The 19,804-nt window shown below is 51.8% G+C and overlaps 1 protein-coding gene and 2 pseudogenes across 5 annotated transcripts in view; 1 reads left to right on the plus strand and 2 right to left on the minus strand.

Annotated features, from left to right (window-relative positions):
• The window catches only part of LOC106995581 (phosphatidylinositol 3,4,5-trisphosphate 3-phosphatase and dual-specificity protein phosphatase PTEN pseudogene), a 176,427-nt pseudogene extending 157,168 nt beyond the window's left edge, over window positions 1-19,259 (plus strand). Inside the window, exons 8-9 of the transcript XR_013399456.1 lie at window positions 2,320-2,471; window positions 16,351-19,259. The product of XR_013399456.1 is annotated as a phosphatidylinositol 3,4,5-trisphosphate 3-phosphatase and dual-specificity protein phosphatase PTEN pseudogene (transcript). The remainder of the gene's footprint in view (window positions 1-2,319; window positions 2,472-16,350) is intronic.
• LOC100424995 (beta-glucuronidase-like) overlaps window positions 1-19,804 on the minus strand; it is a 433,296-nt pseudogene that overhangs the window by 235,484 nt on the left and 178,008 nt on the right. The gene's annotated exons all lie outside the window — the stretch shown is intronic.
• LOC114670535 (uncharacterized) overlaps window positions 11,556-19,804 on the minus strand; it is a 39,773-nt gene continuing 31,524 nt past the window's right edge. Inside the window, exons 4-8 of one of the 3 annotated variants that reach the window (XM_077950392.1) lie at window positions 19,241-19,709; window positions 15,888-16,047; window positions 14,231-14,327; window positions 13,357-13,577; window positions 11,556-11,901 (exon numbers count right to left, since the gene is read on the minus strand). In XM_077950392.1, coding sequence (XP_077806518.1) covers window positions 19,673-19,709 — 37 coding nt within the window. In that variant the 3' untranslated portion in view covers window positions 11,556-11,901; window positions 13,357-13,577; window positions 14,231-14,327; window positions 15,888-16,047; window positions 19,241-19,672. Of the gene's footprint in view, window positions 11,902-13,352; window positions 16,048-19,240; window positions 19,710-19,804 lie in introns of all 3 variants that reach the window. The other 2 variants (XM_077950393.1, XR_013399457.1) reach the window with 2 other exon arrangements.

The raw sequence follows: 19,804 nt of genomic DNA on the forward strand, positions 1-19,804 counted from the left end.
GAATTTAGGGTTCTAAAGGGCCTTTTCACCCATAAAACATGGGGGAAAATATGTGGACTCTGGCTGGGAAGAGCCCTGGAGCTCATACTTCTTATACTCCCATGAGAAGTCTGACATTCTGGGACTTCTCCTAGAAGAGGCAAATAGTCAATGAGTTCTGTAAATGGAGATTTAGGCCCCCTGCAATGGGGACAGTTTATTTCAAGAGAGGAGACATGGGTTGAATGCTGGTATGTTTTAACTCTGCAGAACAAATAGTTGCAACAAGTGTGGTGAACTAATCACCCACTGGCCTTTTGCTGCCTTGTTATTGTGCCTAAAGTGTAAGTAAGTGAATCTATTGAATGCCACTGCATGCACACTTTGGCTAAATGGTTCAAATGATAAATATTGTGTTAAGTATATTTTTCCACAATAGAAAACACACACAGCCAAGCCCAGATGCCAGTCTTGCTAGCAGCCTTCCTTTACTTTCAAGAGTGGGCCGAGGCTCATCTGATCGCTCAAGGTATCTCGGAAGCTTACCATCAAAGTAGTCTCCATTGGAAGAGAAATTAATGGAGAGAGGAGAAAACTTCAGAATCCACACTACTCACTTCACAGGGTCAACAATTCTGTCTCCTGTGCATTGCTGATCCATCTCAGTATTTCCTGTGAAGTCCAGTATTTCCTTTTTCAACTGAAGACTTTGCACCTGAAGGGCTTCCCAGGTTTTTCACCTTGGCCCTTGTCAGGACTGATCCTCTCGGCTACTGTCCATTTCACCTCCATTCATGTCCATACTGTGTTGTCCAGATGGAATGAATCCACCCCAAATGTCCCTTTCTGGAGGAAGCCACCATGATGCTGTACCTCCAACACGTCCACACACACCGAGGCACCTCGCTCACGCAAGGTGTGTGTCCTCCAACCAAGTTTCACGCTGTAAACCCAGGTAACTTTTGAAACCCAAGTCTTGTTGATTCCCCTACTTCAGGTGCTCCATAGATGCTCGTTTGTCTGCAGAACCCTGCCCCAGGCAATTAAATTGTCCAACGTGACCGGCAGAATTTTTCTGTTAGTTCTGACCTTGTGTTGGGAGTACAAGTGTTTCTCCCCCTTCAAATTTCTGTCTTTGTTACTGATAAAAGTATGTAACTGATAATGCTTTTTTTCAGCTATGTTGCCAAGCACATTTATATAAAAATATACTCTTAGATTGTTTTGAGAATTTGATAAAGATGATAGCAACAATGATAATCTTCTTTGTTTTATGGTAATCTTTACGTGTTACTTTCATCATTTCTTACATGTTGGGGCCTACCATACATTGTACAGCATTAGTGCTATGCATCATGGTAGGAATATAAGTTGGCAAAGGAAATTTAGAAAATAGTTCTCTTATTTCTTAAAAAAAATTTGGTTGGGCATGGTGGTTCACAGCTATCATCCCAGCACTTTGGGAGGCAGAGGTGGGTGAATCACCTGAAACTAGGAGTTTGAGACTAGCCTGGCCAACACAGCAAAACCCTGTCTGTACTGAAAATACAAAAATTATCCGGGCGTGGCGGCATGTGCCGGTTGTCCCAGCTACTTGGGAGGTTGAGTCACGAGAATTGCTTAAACCTGGGAGGCAGAGTTTCTGGTGAGCTGAGATTGTGCCATTGCACTCCAGCCTGGGTCTCAAAAAAAATAATAATAATGACCAAAATGTTATTATGCATTACATGACTGTATATGAATGCTCAAAGCTACATTACTCATCATAGAAAAAAAATAATTAACTCTCCATTAACTGACAAATGAATAAACACTATCTGTATGAATGAATATAGCAGACTATGAAGGAACGACCAACATGTACTAAAGCATCAATTAACTTCAAACATAGTATGCTAAATGAAGGAAGTCAGATTCCAAATATATATATGTGTGTATATATTTATATGTGTATATATGTGTATATATATAATCCCATTTCTATTAAAGAAGCAGGAAATTTATGGAGATGGAATATCATAGCAGCAGTGCTTAGGGCTGGAGATGGGAGTGGGGATTAACTGCCCATGAGCAAGAGAGAACTTGCACACAGTATCAATTTAATAAAGCATCAAATTGTATACTTTTTCAGCGGGTGAATTTTATGATGAGTTCACACCCAGTATAGGGCATATCTCTTGCACCCTGCCCTCTGCGGGTGGACGCCAGCTCCCAGCCGGCTATCAGTGACCGAAGGTCCTTGTGATTTGCACATGGTGGCTTCCGTCAAGGGCCCGGTGGGCAGAGGCCCTGGCTGAGTCAACAAGGCTGGCAAGGCTCATGGCTGTGTTCTGGATGCAGGCCCAGCAGATGTTTGACGGGGAGGTGGCGAGCCTGGAGGCCCTCCGGGGCACGGGCCTGGTGCGGGCGCTGAGGTCCATGAAGGTCATTGATTTGCCGAGAGGTGGGACCACCTTTGTGATGGAGCATTTGAAGATGAGGAGCTTGAGCAGGTGAGCGTGGGTGAGAGACCCATATGGACACAAATGCACAGGCAGAGAGAGACTCACAGAGACAGAGTGACTCAGAGAGAGACAGAGATAGGGATGGGGCAGAGGGAGACAGAGAAATGGAATAGCCTCTGATTGAGCCGTCCACACAACTGCCCAGTTATCAGAGGCAGGACCAAGAGTTCCACCCTGCCATTCTTAATGGAGATAAAAAGTTACTGCTTTCTGATATATGACTAGTATTTTTTAGATTAGTTTGCTATAATGAGGCTGCATAAAGTAAATATATATATTATATATATAATTATATATATTACATAATTATGTAATATATATTACATAATATAATTTATATAATATATATTACATTATATAATTATATATATTACATAATATAATTATATATATATATAAAAAATTTTTTTAAAACACAGTCTCACTCTGTTGCCCAGGCTGGAGTGCAGTGTTACAGTCTCGACTCACTGCAACCTCTGCCTCCAGGATTCAAGTGATTCTCCCCGCTCAGCCACCTGGGTAGCTGGGACTATGGGTGCCCGCCACCACACCTGGCTAATTTTTCTATTTTTAGTAGAGGTGGGGTTTCACCATGTTGGCTAGGCTGGTCTCAAACTCCTGACCTCGGGTGATCCACCCATCTTGGCCTCCCAAAGTGCTGGGATTACAGGTATGAGCCACCGAGCCCTGCCTGCTTTGTACTTTATAGCACATTAATGCCAGCTCACTTTGGGCAGAATTAAGCTCATCTATGAATTATCTGGAGTCCTTACATTTTTTTTTCCTTTCTTTTTCTTTCTTTTTTTTTTTTTTTTTTTTTGAGATAGAGTATCGCTCTGTTGCCCAGGCTAGAGTGCAGCGGTGTGATCTCAGCTCACTGCAACCTCCACCTCCTGGGTTCAAGCAACTCTCCTGCGTCAGTCTCCCAAGTAGCTGAGACTACAGGCACCCACCACCAGGTCTGGCTAATATTTGTATTTTTGGTAGAGACGGGGTTTCACCATGATAGCCAGGCTGTTCTCGAACTCCTGACCTCATGATCCACCCACGTTGGCCTCCCAAAGTGTTGGGATTATAGGTGTGAGCCACTGCACCCAGCCTCTATATTTTTTTCTAATTATTAAATTCATAGTCATTGTATAAAATGTGGAAAATACAAACTCATGTGAAGACATAAAGCCACCATAATTCCATCAGCAAAGGATGATCACTGTGAACATTTTGGCATATGATGATCATCCCAGTCTTTTTTTTTTTTGAGATGGAGTCTCACTCTCTTGTCCATCCTGGAGTGCAGTGGTGCGATCTCGGCTCACTGCAACTTCCTCTGCCCAGGTTCATGCAATTCTCCTGCCTCAGTCTCCTGAGTAGCTGGGATTACAGGCACCTGCCACCTCACCCAGCTAATTTTTGTATTTTTGGTAGAGACAGGGTTTCACTATGTTAGCCAGGCTGGTCTCAAACTCCTGACCTCAGTGATCCCCCACCTGGGCCAGCCAGTGACCCTCACTGGGGTGCAGCTCCTGGGGCAGCACCGTGTGGTGAGACCCCAGCTCCCATTGTGGGCACTGAGCAGACCCAGTGGGCTTCCCCTGACGTGCCAGCCCAAGGAAGCCCCCTGGTGCCCACATTGGCATTTTCTGGAACCTCCAGGGGTTGGCTGGTGCTCACCTCACAGCCCTCCCATCTGCAGGGAGCTGGTCTGGCCGATCCCGAGCAGCAAATGGTGCTGCTGCCAGGAAGGCTGACCCCAGGCTTGGGCGGGGTCTGCAGTCCCGGCCTTCTACCCTGGCAGCAGCTGACCTGGCTGTGGACTCCTGAACCCAGTGCAGCAACCAGGGGTGTGGGGGAGAGTGGCCTGGAGGGTCTATTGTGAGAAAGACCCAGAAGCCAGAGATCCCATAGCCCAGCCCCACTCAGGTCTCACCCGGGCTCTTAGGTGCTGCGTGCTGTGTTACTCGCCAGCTGCTCGGCATTATAATTGAAGGCTGCTGCTGAAGCTCGGGCAGATCCCAGCTGCAAAAGGCAGTTCCTTTCTCGAGCTGCAGAACGTGGCTGGTGAGGCTGGCTCAGCCCGGGGTGAGCGTTCGCACTAGGGCTGAGTTCAGAGATGAGTGGGTGGGAAGGGGCAGCAAGGCCCTCAAGGGTCCCCAAAGGCGCCGAAACCCCATGAGGGAGAGGCTGGAGACAAGGCCCTGGTCCAGCACTGGGCCCTACAGGGCTGTTGGGTGGCCGTGCCAGTGCCAGCTGGGTTTTGCCTGAGTCCTGGCAGGGGCATCCGTGACATGGTCGGGCAGTGGCGCAGCAGTGGTCATTGGGAACATTCTCCGGGTATCTCGGGGGGTGTCACAGAGAGCAGCTGTGCCGTGAGGCTCTCGTGCCGTTGCACAGGAGGACGCCAGATCAGGTAAGGAGCTTCGGCCCAGCCTGGCTCAGCTTCTGCATCCTCCCTGGAGGGGGATCCCCCGCCTGTGCCCCCAGCTTTTGTTTGGCTGAAAGTTGGGCCTTGAGGCCCCAAGCATCTGAGGAATTTGGGTCTCTCACCCCAAAGTCCAGGCTCAGTGTCCTCCCAGAGGATCCTCCTCCCCCAGGGCCCCACAATGACTCAGGCCAGGACTGTGAGGTGCCTTGGCGGCCTGCGAGGGAACAACTGTCTTCTCAGACACAGTACCAGGCACTGGACCTGGGGGTCTCCACAGGGTGCCTCTGACTGATATCCCTGTCCCACATAGAATGCTGTGGCCTTGAAGTGCCCCTCAGGAAGTCTTTGTGTGCCCCCCCATCCTAGACAGAATCAGCCCGTCTGTCCCTGCCCTGCCCCAGGGGCCGTCTCCCCAGCCCCAGAACCTCCCCCAGGGATCCTGGGCCTCTGAGGGTGCAGGTTCCAGGGAGACAAGGGGCTGCCCCATCTGGCTACCCCACCCCCACAGGGTCCGGTGCCAGGCAGGTGGGAACCGGCAGGTGGCTTTGAACCTCGGCGGTGTCCTGAGGCGGCAGGTGCCCTGCCCCTGCGCTGGCCTCCAGGCCTTTGCATGCCTGGGTTCCACCCTTGACAACCCCTCACTCTGCACTCAGAAACCAGCTCAGGGCTCCCAGGGGCTCACAGGAGCCCAGAGTGCGCCCAGCCCAGGACTTGGTCCTCTGTCTAAGGCTATTGTCGGACCCAGCAAGAGTCTGTTGAGCGCCTACTGTATATGCATACAGTTGAGGGGGAATGTTGTTCGGCCTCCACATTGCATACCAGTCTGGTCTAGAGAGCTGAACCAGTTCAGGGGCGTTGGGGCCCATCCCCCAGGGCATCGCCACACCCACTGGGCTTTGCCCTTGTTGGCTACCCCCACCCTGCCCCCTGCTATGCACACTCTCCAGGCCCCAGGCAGTGCCCCCTGCCAGCCTTCTCGGAAGGCCTCCCTGACCTTCCCACTGCACCCCATGCCTCCCACGGTGGTCCTCCCTCCTGACCCCCTCGCACCACCATGCCACCTCGTATCAGCCTCAGAGGGCCCCTCTTCCTTGCTCTCTCCCAGGGCAGCAACCAGGACAGCAGCCGAGGGGACGGGGAGTGCCCAGGAATATCATGGCCCGGCCCCCAGTGGTCTGCTCTGCCCATCCTGACCCAAAGCCTGGGATGACCCCTCCTCGCCGGAAGGCAAGGGAGGGCTGGATCGGCAGACTCCATCACTCGGGGCAGCTCCCACACGCTGACTGTACACAGCTGTTAGCGTTTTGAAGAGCAAAATAAACTGTTTTAACAGCAGAGCAGTTACTCTTCTCTGCGGTGCAAGCTGAGGGTCTGGGAGTTCCTGCACCCTGCTAGCTGCCCCTCAGCCTGACCCCAGACAGCTGTGGATGCCCATATGCCTGAGGCCTGGTCAGCTTGGCGACCTGGGACCAGCCTGTCTGGCATCCCTGGACTCAGCTGCCTCCTCCAGGGAGTGATGCATCCGACCCAGGCCTGGCCTGGGGTTCCCGACACCCTCACAGGGCCCCAACCAGGCCTGGAGTGTTCCTACCCCCACTCCAATGAGAACACAGGGCGGCCCTGCACCTCCAGCCTCCTCCTTCCCCATTTTCACATCTCCACTCCCCGCACTGCCGCTGTGCTGGGGGACCTGGAGACGTGTGGGGTTTGCAGGGGCCTAGGCATGCCCGGCCAAGCCCAGCCTCAGGGATCACATGGCCTAGTCCCGCACCCCACAGCCCCTGCTTGGGACGCTCCCTGCAGGTCCCAGGAATTACTGCAAGGTGGGGGCAGGGCCTCAGAGCCCTTCCCCTGAGCTGAGGGCTGGCAGCCACCCTTTGGCTTTGGAGAAGGTGAGCCAGGTCTACCAGGGACTAATTATTTCTGCAGCAGCCGCTTTGCCTGCCCGGTACCCCCACTGTCCTCACCGCAGGCCCCATGGCTTGTTCTGAGTGTCCTGTGTGTGTGCACGTGTGTCTGTGAGCATGCTGCCTCATGTATGTGTGCTGCACGTGTGTATGTTGTCCAGGTGTGCATGTGTGCATGTGTGTGCTGCCCAGGTATGCACATATGTACACACGTGTGAATGTGCCACCCACATGTGCATGTGTGAGCATGCTTCCCATGTGCATGCGTGTGTGTATAGAATGTGTGGCCCACGTGTGCATGTGTATGTGCTGTCCATGTGCACACGTGTGTTTGTGCATGTGCTGTCCATGTGTGCATGTGTGTATGCTGCTCGTGTGTATGCGTGCATGTGTGAGTGTGCTGCTCACGGGTGCATGTGTGCTGTCCATGTGTGCATGTGTGTGCTGTGTGTGCTGCTCGTGTGCATGTGTGTAAGCGTGCTGCTCACGTGTGCATGTGCGTGAGCATGCTTGTCATGTGTGCCTGTGTGTGCTGTCCATGTGTGCATGTGTGTTTGAGCATGCCGCCCATGTGAGCCTGTGTGTGTGTGTGTGAGCATGCTGCCATATGGGCATGTATGTCTGTGTCTGCCTGCTGTGCCACCATGGTATGTGCCCTCCTGGGCTTCCCTGCCCCTTCATCTCCATGATGCCCTCTGGTCCCTGGCTCTCCCCGTGTACCCAGTTCCTTCCTCTCCCCAACCCTGGGTCCCCACCCCCATCCTCAGCCCACCCAGTGCTGATGGGGAATCAGGGACCAGAGTGTGTACCTCTCCCAGCCTGGCTGTATGACTGGCAGCTGAAGAGCCCTCTCTGGGCCCACTACCCTGCACTGCCTCCCAAGCGAGGTCACTTGTGCACCTGACACAGGCTGAGCTCAGCAATTGCGTCCCAGTTGCTCCAGCTCAGAAAGGGGCCCTGAGGATAGACCCAGGGTCACGGGTAGGCTCCAGGCCGGAGAGCTGCCCACAGCACAGGGTGGGCCCAGCAGCCACTCCAGACAAAAAACCACCAAAGGGAGCCATGGAGTGACAGGTGAGATGAGAACCCCCAGCTCTGGAAGGTCTGGGTCTGCTAGGCCCCTGCACCAACAAACGAAAATAATCCCCGGGCCTGACCGCGGCTCAACTCCTGCGCCTTGCTGGCGCTGCAGCCTCGGTGAAGACAGGAACTCATACCAGGCTGAGAGATGTTTCCAGTGAGGTCAGGCCCACTAGCAAGAGAGGACATGGTGGGCGGGGCTCAGCATAGGCCCGCTGCCTCCCCTCATCCACTCCCAGGCTGAAATCAGGGGGAGGTATCCAGGCTGGCTCCTCGCAGGCCTTCTGAATACACCCAGCCTGGCCATAGCAGGGCCAGGTCCCGCCAGGCTCTGTCCAGCTTTGTCGGGTCTCCCGCACACAAACCCTGAGCCTGGGGCCCAGCCGCCTGGGCCCTCCCACATGGGCAGCAGGGATGCAGATTCCACTCCACATCCCAGGAGCCAGCACAGGTGCTAGGACACCAGAGCCCTTGCTAACCAGGTCGGAGCCTCCCAGCAGAGATGGAGCCTTATCCTCTGGCTGCCCACCCCCCGCACCCCTCTCCTTGCAGCCTTTTCCCACTCCCTGACCTGCCCCAGGGGCTGCGGGGGCTGGGGTTCCACTTCACCACCTCAGGGTACAGCTCATCTCCCTGCCCCCAGGAGCTGTCACCTTGGATACCATCTGCACCCAGGCAGCTCAGAGACGCTTCCTCTGGGCCTCCCAGACCCCCTGGCCAGGCAGGAGACTGATGGGATCAACATCCCCTCTACCCAGGAAACCAGCTGGCCAGCTCCCGGACATTTCTGAATAAATGAATGAATAAACAAAAGAACAAATGCGTGGGGTACAGTGCCTCACACCTGTAATCCCAGCACTTTGGGAGGCCTAGGCCGTGGGGATCCCGATATCAGGAGATCAGACATCCTGGTTAACACAGTGAAACCCCAGGGCCTCTACTTAAAAAAAAAAAAAAAAAAAAAAAAAAAAAAAAAAAATTAGCCAGGCATGGTGGCAGGCGCCTATAGTCCCAGCTACAATGGAGGCTAAGGCAGGAGAATGGCATGAACCCGGGAGGCGGAGCTTGCAGTGAGCAGAGATGGCGCCACTGCACTCCAGCCTGGACGACAGAGTGAGAAAAAAAGAACAAATGCTCCAGGCCTTCCCACAGAGCTTAGGGTTGCCCCCACGTAACTGCAGGAGGAGGAGCTCAGTCCACAGGGCCCTGGACCCAGCTTTGTTCGGACAGCAATGCCCAGAGTGGGCTTGGGTGGCCGAGGCCTGGCGCCAACTTCCCCGCTGCACGCGGCTGGTCAGTGTACATATGGTCTGCTGGAGAGGTGGAGGCAGAGGGAGTAGAAGTTCCTGCCGCTGCTTCCCATGTTGCTCCCATCTGCCCGACTGCCTGGCAGGCCGGCCCTTTCTGGTGTGGCACCACCACGTGGCTGGTTGTGCCTGGTGGGCACGTTAGGAGTCGGGCACGGCATGCCTGGGCTCCATGCAGGGCCTGCATGCTCCCTGTCTCCCTCTGGGATCCAGCAGCATCTGAAAGGGTCATCAAATGATTTAGAACAGGGCCCCACCCACCCACCCACCCACCCTGTGGCGGTTTGCTAGGCCCCTGGCCTGGGTGCCCAGACGTGTAGCCACTGTCCTCTGGCACTGGCCAGGGTGGCCTCTGTCCCCATTTCTCTCCTCCAAGAGATGGCTCTGCTGCCCAACCAACCCCTCCTGCTGCCCCCTCCCTCCTCTAGGTCAGACCGAACCCATTCCACAGGCCTGACTGTGGAGCGACACGGACTGCCCCGTTTCTGCCTGGTGACCAGTGCCCACTGTGCACTCCCCCAGGTCAGCCGAGCCTGGCACACAGTGGGTGCTCCCTAAATAGCCATAGAGGATATCACAGCCACCCCCATTTTATTCAGGGGTCACCAGCTCCCCTGCTCTTAAGGCCAGGCCAGGCTTTCCCTGAGCCCTAGTCTTATTTGGAGGGAGGGGAGGCCGTGCCTACAAAGCCATGTTTCATCAGCAAGAGATGAATAATTAATGCCACGGTGCCTTTGAAAACTTTTGGTTTTTATTTTAAACTTTTTTTTTTTTTTTTTTTTTTTTTTTGAGATGGAGTCTTGCTGTCACCCAGGCTGGAGTGCAGTGGCCAGATCTCAGCTCACTGCAAGCTCCACTTCCCGGGTTTATACCATTCTCCTGCCTCAACCTCCCGAGTAGCTGGGACTACAGGCGCCCGCCACCTTGCCTAGCTAGTTTTTTTGTATTTTTTAGTAGAGATGGAGTTTCACCATGTTAGCCAGGATGGTCTCCTTCTCCTGACCTCGTGATCCGCCCGTCTCAGCCTCCCAAAGTGCTGGGATTACAGGCTTGAGCCACTGCACCCGGCCATATTTTTAACATTCTTTTCTACGTATAGAAACAGCACTTCTGTTAGGCACCAAATTTTTTTTAAATAAACGTGGCAGTTATTTGTTCAATCTCTGGTGCTCCCTGGGGCGGCTGGCACAGGGGTGAAGAGAACTTACCAGGGCTCCACTGGCAGACTCTACCATGTGCCTGCCCACCCCCCTCCATGCACAGCCAGGGTGGAGGACACGGGGCAGAGGGCAGAAGTTGGTGGGCAAGGCCTGGCCAGAGGCCAGAGCTACAGGGCAGTTGCACAGTGGCCAAGCCCTGTGGCACACTGGGGCCCTGCCTGGGTCCTTGAGCTTCCCAGCCTACAATGGGGTGATGATGCAGGGGGCCCAAGGTCTGATCACGCTACCCAGGTATTCTAGGCGGAGGCTAGGAGCTCCCCTCACAGAGATGGCAGGAAGCATGGAAGGGCCCAGGCGGGCAGGCTGAACCAGCCATGAGGTGTGCAAGGCGAAGCTCTGCACCACCCACCAGGCCCACCTCTCTTTGTGCTCAGAGCCTGGGGACCGAAGCTGAGGCCTAGAGAACTAATGGGCTCCATAATTCTCCAGGTCGAGAGGTAGCCAGTGTTGATTTCTTGGCTCTTCAAGTCCATCCACAAATCCCATTACTTGGTGCCTTCTCAGAAATTACACTTCTATTTTCAAATTACAAGTTGAGGAGACTGGGGCAGCAGAAGACAAAACAGTATGTTCCAAGTGCACCTTCCCTGGCCAACTGCCACAGCGCCTGAGCCCTCTGGCCCATCCATAATCAGGGGTGAGGGAGTGGACATCCCAGCTCAACGCCCCCCTGCCACTGTCCGGTTGCAACTGCCTGGCTTGGACACGGTCTTTTCTAACCCCGCAGCCAATCTTCTTCAGCTTCTCCTGAAAAGGAAGGTGGAAGCCATGGGCTCCAGCAGCAGCCAGCTGAGGCACGGTGGTGGCTGAGGCGGCTGCAGCTCCAGGGAGGGGGTCTGAGTCACCTGTCACTATTTCCAGGGCTGGGAACACCAGAGAGTTGGTCTCTCCCCTTCTACTGCCTCCAACATGGTAACAGTGGCAGCAGCAGCACATCCAGGGACCCAGGCCAGTTTTAAACCTCTCACCGCACCCCCAGTGTCCTGGGCTTTGGAGACCGCTAGTGGAGACAGCCATTCTGAGGATTATTCCTCTTCTCCCCATTCCACTGCTGCTGCTGCCAGTCTGGCTACCAAGGAGCAGCAGGACCAGTCGCTGCTGTCACACGCGTCTGTGTGAAGAGACCACCAACACACTTTGGGTAAACAATAGAGTTTTATTCACCTGGGTGCAGGTGGGCTGAGCCCAGAAGAGAGTGTCAGCGAAGGGAAGATAGGAGCGGGGCAGTTTTATAGGATTTGTGTAGGTAGTGGAAAATTACAGTCAAAGGGGTTGTTCTCTAGTGGGCAGAGGTGGGGGTCACAAGGTGCTTGGTGGGGAGCTTCTCAGACTCATTTTCCAGGAGAAGGAATTTCACAAGATAATGTCATCAGTTAAGGCAGGCACCAGCCATTTTCACTTCTTTTGTGATTCTTCAGTTGCTTCAGGCCATCTGGATGTATCTGTGCAGGCTTGGGCTCAGAGGTCTGACATTCCTGACTTCTTATATTAATAAGAAAAATAAAATAGTGGTGAAGTGTTGGGGCAGCGAAAATTTTGGGGGGTGATATGGAGAGATAATGGGCGATGTTTCTCAGGGCTGCTTCGAATGGGATTAGGGGTGGCATGAGAACCTAGAGTGTGAGAGATTAAACTGAAGAAAGATTTTGGGGTAAGGGGTGATCTTGTGGGGTTGTTAAAAGGAGCGTTTTTTGTATAGAATGACTGGTGATGGCCTGGGTGCAGTTTTGTATGAATTGAGAAACTAAACGGAAAACACAGGTCCAAATAAGAGGAGGAGAAAAATAGGTATTAAAGGGCTAAGAATTGGGAGGACCCAGAATACCCAATTAGAGTGTGTCCAAGGGGGTTCAGCGTAATTATTTGCTTGGTTGGCGAGTTTTTGTGCTTTATCCTTGAGTTTTTTTTATGTTGTCATGTACCAGGCCAGATTAATTTAGGTAGAAACAACACTCTTCATTTAAAAATATACAGAGTCCTGGCTGGGTGCAGTGGCTCATGCCGATAATCCCAGCACTCTGGGAGGCTGAGGCGGGCAGATCACGAGGTCAGGAGATTGAGACCATCCTGGTTAACACAGTGAAACCCCATCTCTATTAAAAATACAAAAAATTAGCCAGGCATGGTGGCGGGCACCTGTAGTTCCAGCTACTTGGGAGGCTGAGGCAGGAGAATGGCGTCAACCTAGGAGGGGGAGCTTGCAGTGAGCCAAGACAGCGTCCCTATACTCCAGCTTTGGTGACAGAGTAAGACTATCTCAAAAAAAAAAAAAATACATACACACACACACACTCCTCCTTCTTCAGCAGTCAGTCAGTCAAGCCCTATTATTGTCTTCTTATATTAATAATAAGAAAAACAAAAAAAATAGTAGTGAAGTGTTGGTGTCATGAGGGGAACAGGAAGCTGTTCGGTCCTATTTGCAAATTGAATTTTGGGGGTAAGGAAAACTAGTGTACATGTGCCTGTCCACTTAACAGGCAGACACATGTAGGTGGAGGAGCCACAGAGGAAGAAGAGACCTTGTGTAAGGCAAAACTGGAAATGTAAAGTGGGTGAAAGAATTGGAGCGTGCCTTCCCAGCAAAGGTCATCTATCCCACTCCAAGAGGGAGTTAAGAGTGGCAGTTAGGGGATAAGACCAAGACCAGCTATGATGGTCTGGAGAAAAAGTATAAGCCAGCAGTGTAGACAAGGGCACCATTTATGGATAGGTGAGAACAAAGAATAGGAGTATGACTAGATTGAAGATAGCAGGGATGAAAAGTTTTTGGGATGCAGTCCAAGTAGTGGGGGTGACTGTGTAAAGCCCTGTTGCAAAGAGTAGGGTAAAGAAGAATAGACCTAACAAAATGAAAGGATATGTTAGGCTCATTAAGTGTGACTGCTGTTCTTCAGAAATGTGGGTGAGTTTAAGGGAAGCGGGGTGAGTACTTACAACTTCGAGGAAGAACAGGAGAGATCAGGCTGGCTGGCTGACAGACACAGCTTTATTCTGGAATGGTGAACCCAATGGGGAGGGTCCTGGAAGCAGACGACAGTTGGGGTACTATAGATGACTAAGTAGGGTCCAGTTCATCAAGGTTGTAGAGTTTGAGGGGGTCAGATTCTTAACAAGAACTGATCGTCCAGCTAGGATGTCTTCATATGGCTGGGGATCTGCAGTAGACAAGAGAAGATCAGCAGCCTGGCAAATTTCCTGTCTAGCCTGCTAGAGGACTGGAAGATAAGACACCTAGAGGGATGGTGTCTGGGATAAGGTTGGGGCCAAGCAAGAAAGTGCGTCCATATAAAAGTTCAAGTGGACTGTACCCTGTAGCATTTTGAGGACAGGCTCTAATTCTGAGAAGGGCAAGAGGTAAAAGTACTATCCAGTCCTTTTAAAGTTGGAGGCTGAGCTTGGTGAGGTGTGTCTTTAAAAGACCATTAGTCCGTTCTACCTTTCCTGAAGATTGAGGATGGTAAGGGGTACGAAGCTTCCACTGAATACCAAGAGCCTGAGAAACTGCTTGGGTGGGGAAAAGGGCAGCAATGAGCTGTGTCCGTAGTCTAGGAATAGTAAGGGAAGCAGATAATTTAGTTAAAATGCCTTGACCTAATAAGGCAACTAACTGGGCAGGTGGGGATAACTAAAAAGGAGTGCATAAAAGAATGTTGTCCAAGTTGGCACCAGAGTTGGGGAGTTTTAAGAGGTTTAGAAGCCTGGTCATCAATACCCAAAACAGTTATGGAGGCCAGGGAAACAGGCCCTTGAAAGGAAGGTAATGTGGAGTGGGTAGCCTCCATACTGATTAAAAAGGGGACAGACTTACCCTCCATTGTAAGAGTTACCCAAAGCATCTGTGATGGTCCAGGAGGCTTTCGAGGCAATCGGGCAGCACCAGTCTTCAGCTGCTAAGCCAAGAAAATCTGGGAAGGAGTCAGTCAGAGAGCCTTGGGCCAGGGTTCAAGGGGCTCTGGGAGTGGCTGCCAGGCAAGCTGGACAGTCCAATTTCCAGTGGGGTCCCACACAGATGGGACATGCCTTAGGAGGAATCCCAGGCTACAAGCATTCCTGGTCCAGTGGCCAGATTTCCAGCACTTGAAGCAAGATCCTGGGGGAGGAGGCCCTGAAGGACTGCCTGACCACTGTGGCTTAGGCGTTTTGAAGTTCTTGTGTGCTGCAGATGTGGCTGGGGTTTGTCTCACAGTGAAGGCAAGTAATTGCAACTCTTTTCTCTTATTGTACACCTTGAAGGAGAGGTTAAGTCCTCTTGTGGGGTTTGAGGGCTGGAATCTAATTTTTGGAGTTTTTTTCTAATATCGGGAGTGGGTTGGATAATAAAATGCATATTGAGAATGAGATGGCCTTCTGGCCTCTCTGGATCTAGGTAAAGCATTTTAAGGGTTATTGCCAAACGGGCCATGAACTAGGATGGGGTTTTATATTTGATGAAAAATAACCTAAACCCTAACTGATCTGGGAAAAGTCAAAGAAAAAGGAGCATTAACCTTGACTATGCCTTCAGCTCCAGCCACCCCCTTAAGAGGAAATTGTTGGGCAAGTTGGGGAGGGCTACTTGCAGAATGAAACTGTAAGCCAGGCCGGGTGTGAGGAGAGATGATAAAAAAGATTATACGGTGGGGGAGTGGAGGCTTGGGAAGAACTGGGACCTAGTTCGGCCTGGCAAGGAGCAGCCTGAGGAGGAGGGGAGAGGTCAGATGTGTCCATAGAAAAGCAGGATTCAAAGGACTCAGAGCTTGGGATGGAGACTGAAGGAACAGACAGGAGAGAAAGGAGGAGGATTTGGCATGAGTTGCATGGGAGCAGAGATTAGGAAAGGAACAATGTGTAAAAGAATACCTGGACATCAGGCACCTCAGACCATTTGTCCATTTTACGACAAGAATTACCTAGATCTTGTAGAGGGAAGAAATCGAAAGTGCCATTTTCTGGTTATTTGGAACCATTATCAAGTTTGTATTGAGGTCAAGCAGTATTGCAGAAGAAAATAAGGCATTTAGTGTTTAGGTTTTAGGTCAGGTGAGAGTTTAAGTTCTTGAGAACACAGGCTAAGGGAGAAGGAGGAGGAATGGTGGGTGGAAGCTTGCCTACAGTGAAGGAGGTAAGCCCAGAGAAAAGAGAAGGTAGAGACACAGTGGGGGGTGGGTGGTACTTGCCACCCAGGGGAGGTGGTGCTTGCTACCAAGGTGAAGGATCAAAGCAGACACCTCTGAAATATAGGTGTAATTAGGCAGGCGTCCCTGCAGTGATTAAACACCAAGGGAAGACTGTCTTCCCGAGTCCATGACTGGCACTGGAGTTTTTGGTTCATGGATAAAACGCCTCTCCTCTGTCTCTACCAGAAAAGGAAAGGAACTGAAATTAAAGGAAGAGAAAGATTGAAGGGTGGCACTGAAATTGAAAGGAGAAAGAGGTTAAGGGATAGTGAGAGAGGTTGGAGGAGAGAGTAAAAAGAGGCCGCTTACCCGATTTAAAATTGGTGAGATGTTCCCTTGGGCTGGTTGGTCTGAGGACCTGAGGTCATAGGTAGATCTTTCTCATGGAGCAAAGACAGGAGGACAAGGGATTGATCTCCCAAGGGAGGTCCCCCAGTCCGAGTCACGGCACCAAATGTCACGCACATCCCTGTGAAGAGACCACCAACAGGCTTTGTGTGAGCAATAAAACTTTTTAATCACCTGGGTGCAGGTGGGCTGAGCCCGAAGAGAGAGTCAGCAAAAGAAGATAGGTGGGGGGCAGTTTTATAGGATTTGTGTAGGTAATGGAAAATTAGTCAAAGGGGTTGTTCTCTGGCAGGCAGGGGCAGGGGTCCCAAGGTCCTTGGTGGGGAGCTTCTGAGACTCATTGTCCAGGAGAAGGAATTTCACAAGATAATGTCATCAGTTAAGGCAGGAACTGACCATTTTCACTTCTTTTGTGATTCTTCAGTTGCTTCAGGCCATCTGGATGTATATGAGCAGGCTTGGGCTCAGAGACCTGACAGCTGCCATCCAGCAGCCATTACCCAGCTGTGGTCCAGAGCCAAGTGGCAGCAGAGCAAGGGGCATCAGCTACTGCCAAGCCCAGAGCCATTTCCATCCTGCAGAAGAAGACCCACCACCCACAGCTTCTGCCATCTCTCTCCTTTTTTCCTCAGCCACAGGCTCCCAGACATGACAGCCATCATCAAAAAGATCGTTAGCAGAAACAAAAGGAGGTATCAAGAGGATGGATTCGACTTAGAATTAACCTATATTTATCCAAACATTATCGCTATGGTATTTCCTGCAGAAAGACTTGAAGGCGCATACAGGAACAATACTGATGATGTAGAAACGTTTTTGGATTCAAAGCATAAAAACCATTACAAGATATACAATCTTTGTGCTGAAAGACATTATGACACCGCCAAATTTAACGGCAGAGTTGCACAATATCCTTTTGAAGACCATAACCCACCACAGCTAGAACTTATCAAACCTTTTGTGAAGATCTTGACCAATGGCTAAGTCATGTTGCAGCAACTCACCATAAAGCTGGAAAAGGACAAATTGGTGTAATGATTCGTGCATATTTATTACATAGGGGCAAATTTTTCAAAGCACAAGAGGCCCTAGATTTCTAAGGGGAAGTAAGGACCAGAGACTAAAAGGGAATAACTATTCCCAGTCAGAGGTGCTATGTGTATTATTACAGCTACCTGTAAAAGAATCATCTGGATTAGACCAGTGGCACTGTTGTTTCACAAGTGTTTGAAACTATTCCAATGTTCAGTGGCAGAACTTTCAAGCCTCAATCTGTGGTCTGATAGCTAAAGGTGAAGATACATTCCTCCAATTCAGGACTCACACGATGGGAAGACAAGTTCTTGTACTTTGAGTTCTCTCAGCCATTACCTGTGTGTGGTGATATGAAAGTAGAGTTCTTCCACAAGCAGAACAAGATGCTAAAAAAGGACAAAATGTTTCACTTTGGGTTATATACATTCTTCATACCAGAAACAGAGGAAACCTCAGAAAAAGTAGAAAATGGAAATCTATGTGATCAAGAAGTTGATAGCATTTGCAGTATAGAGCATGCAGATAATGACAAGGAATATTATTTTGTTAAAGTACTTACTTTAACAAAAACTGACCTTGACAAAGCAAATAAAAAACAAAGCCAATCATGGAAGAACTCCTGGCCCAGGCCCTGGCCGTGGACAATGGTCAGAAAGCTCTTCCTTTAATCAATGCAGCCAATACTGGCCAACACCTGTAAGCACTGCCTAGAGAGGACATGAAATGACTAAATCTTGGCCCCAGTTCAGAGACAGCGTCTGGTGACAGACTCCCACTTTCCACAATTTCCCCAGGCCCACCCCCAAGTCCCTCCCTGCACAGGCACCTGAGCAGAGGAGACAGACAGCAGCCCTAGCCTGATGGTGTCCACACCCCAGCTACCTGGCCATCTCAGACTCACCTATACCAGTCACACTGAGAAGTCCTCAGAGGACACATCAGCCTTGTTTAACTCAGTATTTCCCCAGGACTCCTTCTCCCCAGCTCTACCCTGGGTGTGGAGGACCCTCTGTGAAGGACAGACAACAGGCAGTCTCCTGGTCAGACCTCATCCATCCAGGCTGGTGAGCACACTCACAAATCCAGCTTCATTCAAACAGCAAAATGATTCCCACACAAGTGACATCTGGCAGTTCTTGTGTCCAGCAAAGCCATGGGACAGGCAGGACTGCCCGGGGCTCCACATTTCCAGGCCAGGAGCAGCAGCCTCACCCAGCCTACCCCAACCCCCAGTGCCAGCCTGAGCAGGAGAGGTACCCCCCAACTCCAGGCTCAGCCCTTTACAGGCTCAGCCCTGCAGACCTTACCAGTGCCTTGGCTGATGACCCCTCTTATCCAGACATCTCAAGCTCAGCCATAAAAGGAAAGCGAACATGGCTTTCTCTGGCACATGCCAAGAGCTCATGCTCCAAAAACGCTCTTGGACAGAACAAAGATGCTCACCCCTCCCACTGGTCCTTGCAGGTGCTGCTGAGACACTCCCATCCCTCAGGGATTCATGGGAGGGCACCATGTGACTGGAACCCAGCAGCCTGCATAGAGACCTTAGAAAGGTCTCTGTCCCCTCCCAGTTCAACCTGCCCAGGAGGGTCCCGTGACCCGTGCATGGTGCAGCTCCCAGGAAGCTGCCCAGGGAGGCCCTGTCCGTACCTCTGCAGCTGCAGAGCCCATGCCTATCTACCTTCTGGAAGGCGCAGCTTCTGCAGTGGGGATTTTAGGATGGGGCAGAGCTTTGGGGAGGGAGATGCCAGGTGGAGGGAAGATCAGAGAAATGTTTGGGAACCCGGCCTGTGGTTGCCAAGAAAATTGGAGGACCTACTGAGCCTGCAGAAATTGAGGCCAGGCATGGTAGCTCACACCCATATTCCCAGGACTTTAGGAGGCCAAGAAGGCAGGATTGCCTGAGGCCAGGAGTTTGAGACCAGCCTGAGGAACAAAGCAAGACCCTCATCTCTATAAAAAATAATTAAAAAAAAAAATTATCTGGGCATGGTGGCAGGCACCTGTGGTCCCAGCTACTCGGAGGCTGAAGCAAGAGGATCACCTGAGCCCAGGAGTTGGAGGCTGCAGTGAGCTCTGATTGTGCCACTACACTCCAGCCTGGGCGACAGAGCTAGACTCTGTCTTTTCAAAAGGTGGGGAGAGATAGGGGCTAAACAGAACAGTGGTCACCAGAGCCTGTGGAGAGGGAGGGGTGGCCGCTCTGACCACTGCCCAGCCTGAGTGACCCCAGTGTGCCTCTTCCCCTTGGCCTTCAGCCCGCAAGGCAGCATCCTCACCTGCCCCACAGAAGGGGGTTGCTCCCCAGGTCACTCCGCCCAGAGAAGCCCCACAGAGGCCTGGGGTGCTGCAAGGAGCTGCTTCCTATGTGTCAGGCTCCATCATCGGCCAGGTGTGCTCTGAGCAACACCCTAGGCTGGGCCACGGCGGGGACCCTGTCCAGGTGGCCGGGAGGGTACAGGAGTCCCTTAGCCCCAAGTCCAGGGCTGGAGAGAAATCCTCAGGTGGGGGCAGCAGCGTCTGGGCTGACTGTTCACCCCCAGCCCTGAGCCCGGCCGCTCTGCTGCCTGGGAATCTCTGCTAATTGGCCCCCAGCACCTCCCGGGCTGAACGTTGCTCAAACATGTCAAACTTGCCAATAAGGTTTGTGAGGTGTTCCCGGGACTCGGCAACCTTGGAAGTTGGATGAAGAACTCCAGGAAACTGGCAGGTCAGTCAGCGGCCAGAAGTGAGGCCCTGGCGCTGGGGCTGTGAAGGATTGTGGGGATCATAGGAGGCCATGGGGCTCATGAGGGCCTGTGGGGTTCATGGAAGCGTGGGGGGCACATGGAGGCCTGTGTGGT

The sequence above is a fragment of the Macaca mulatta genome, chromosome 10, assembly GCF_049350105.2.
Source record: "Macaca mulatta isolate MMU2019108-1 chromosome 10, T2T-MMU8v2.0, whole genome shotgun sequence".
NCBI lineage: Eukaryota > Metazoa > Chordata > Mammalia > Primates > Cercopithecidae > Macaca > Macaca mulatta.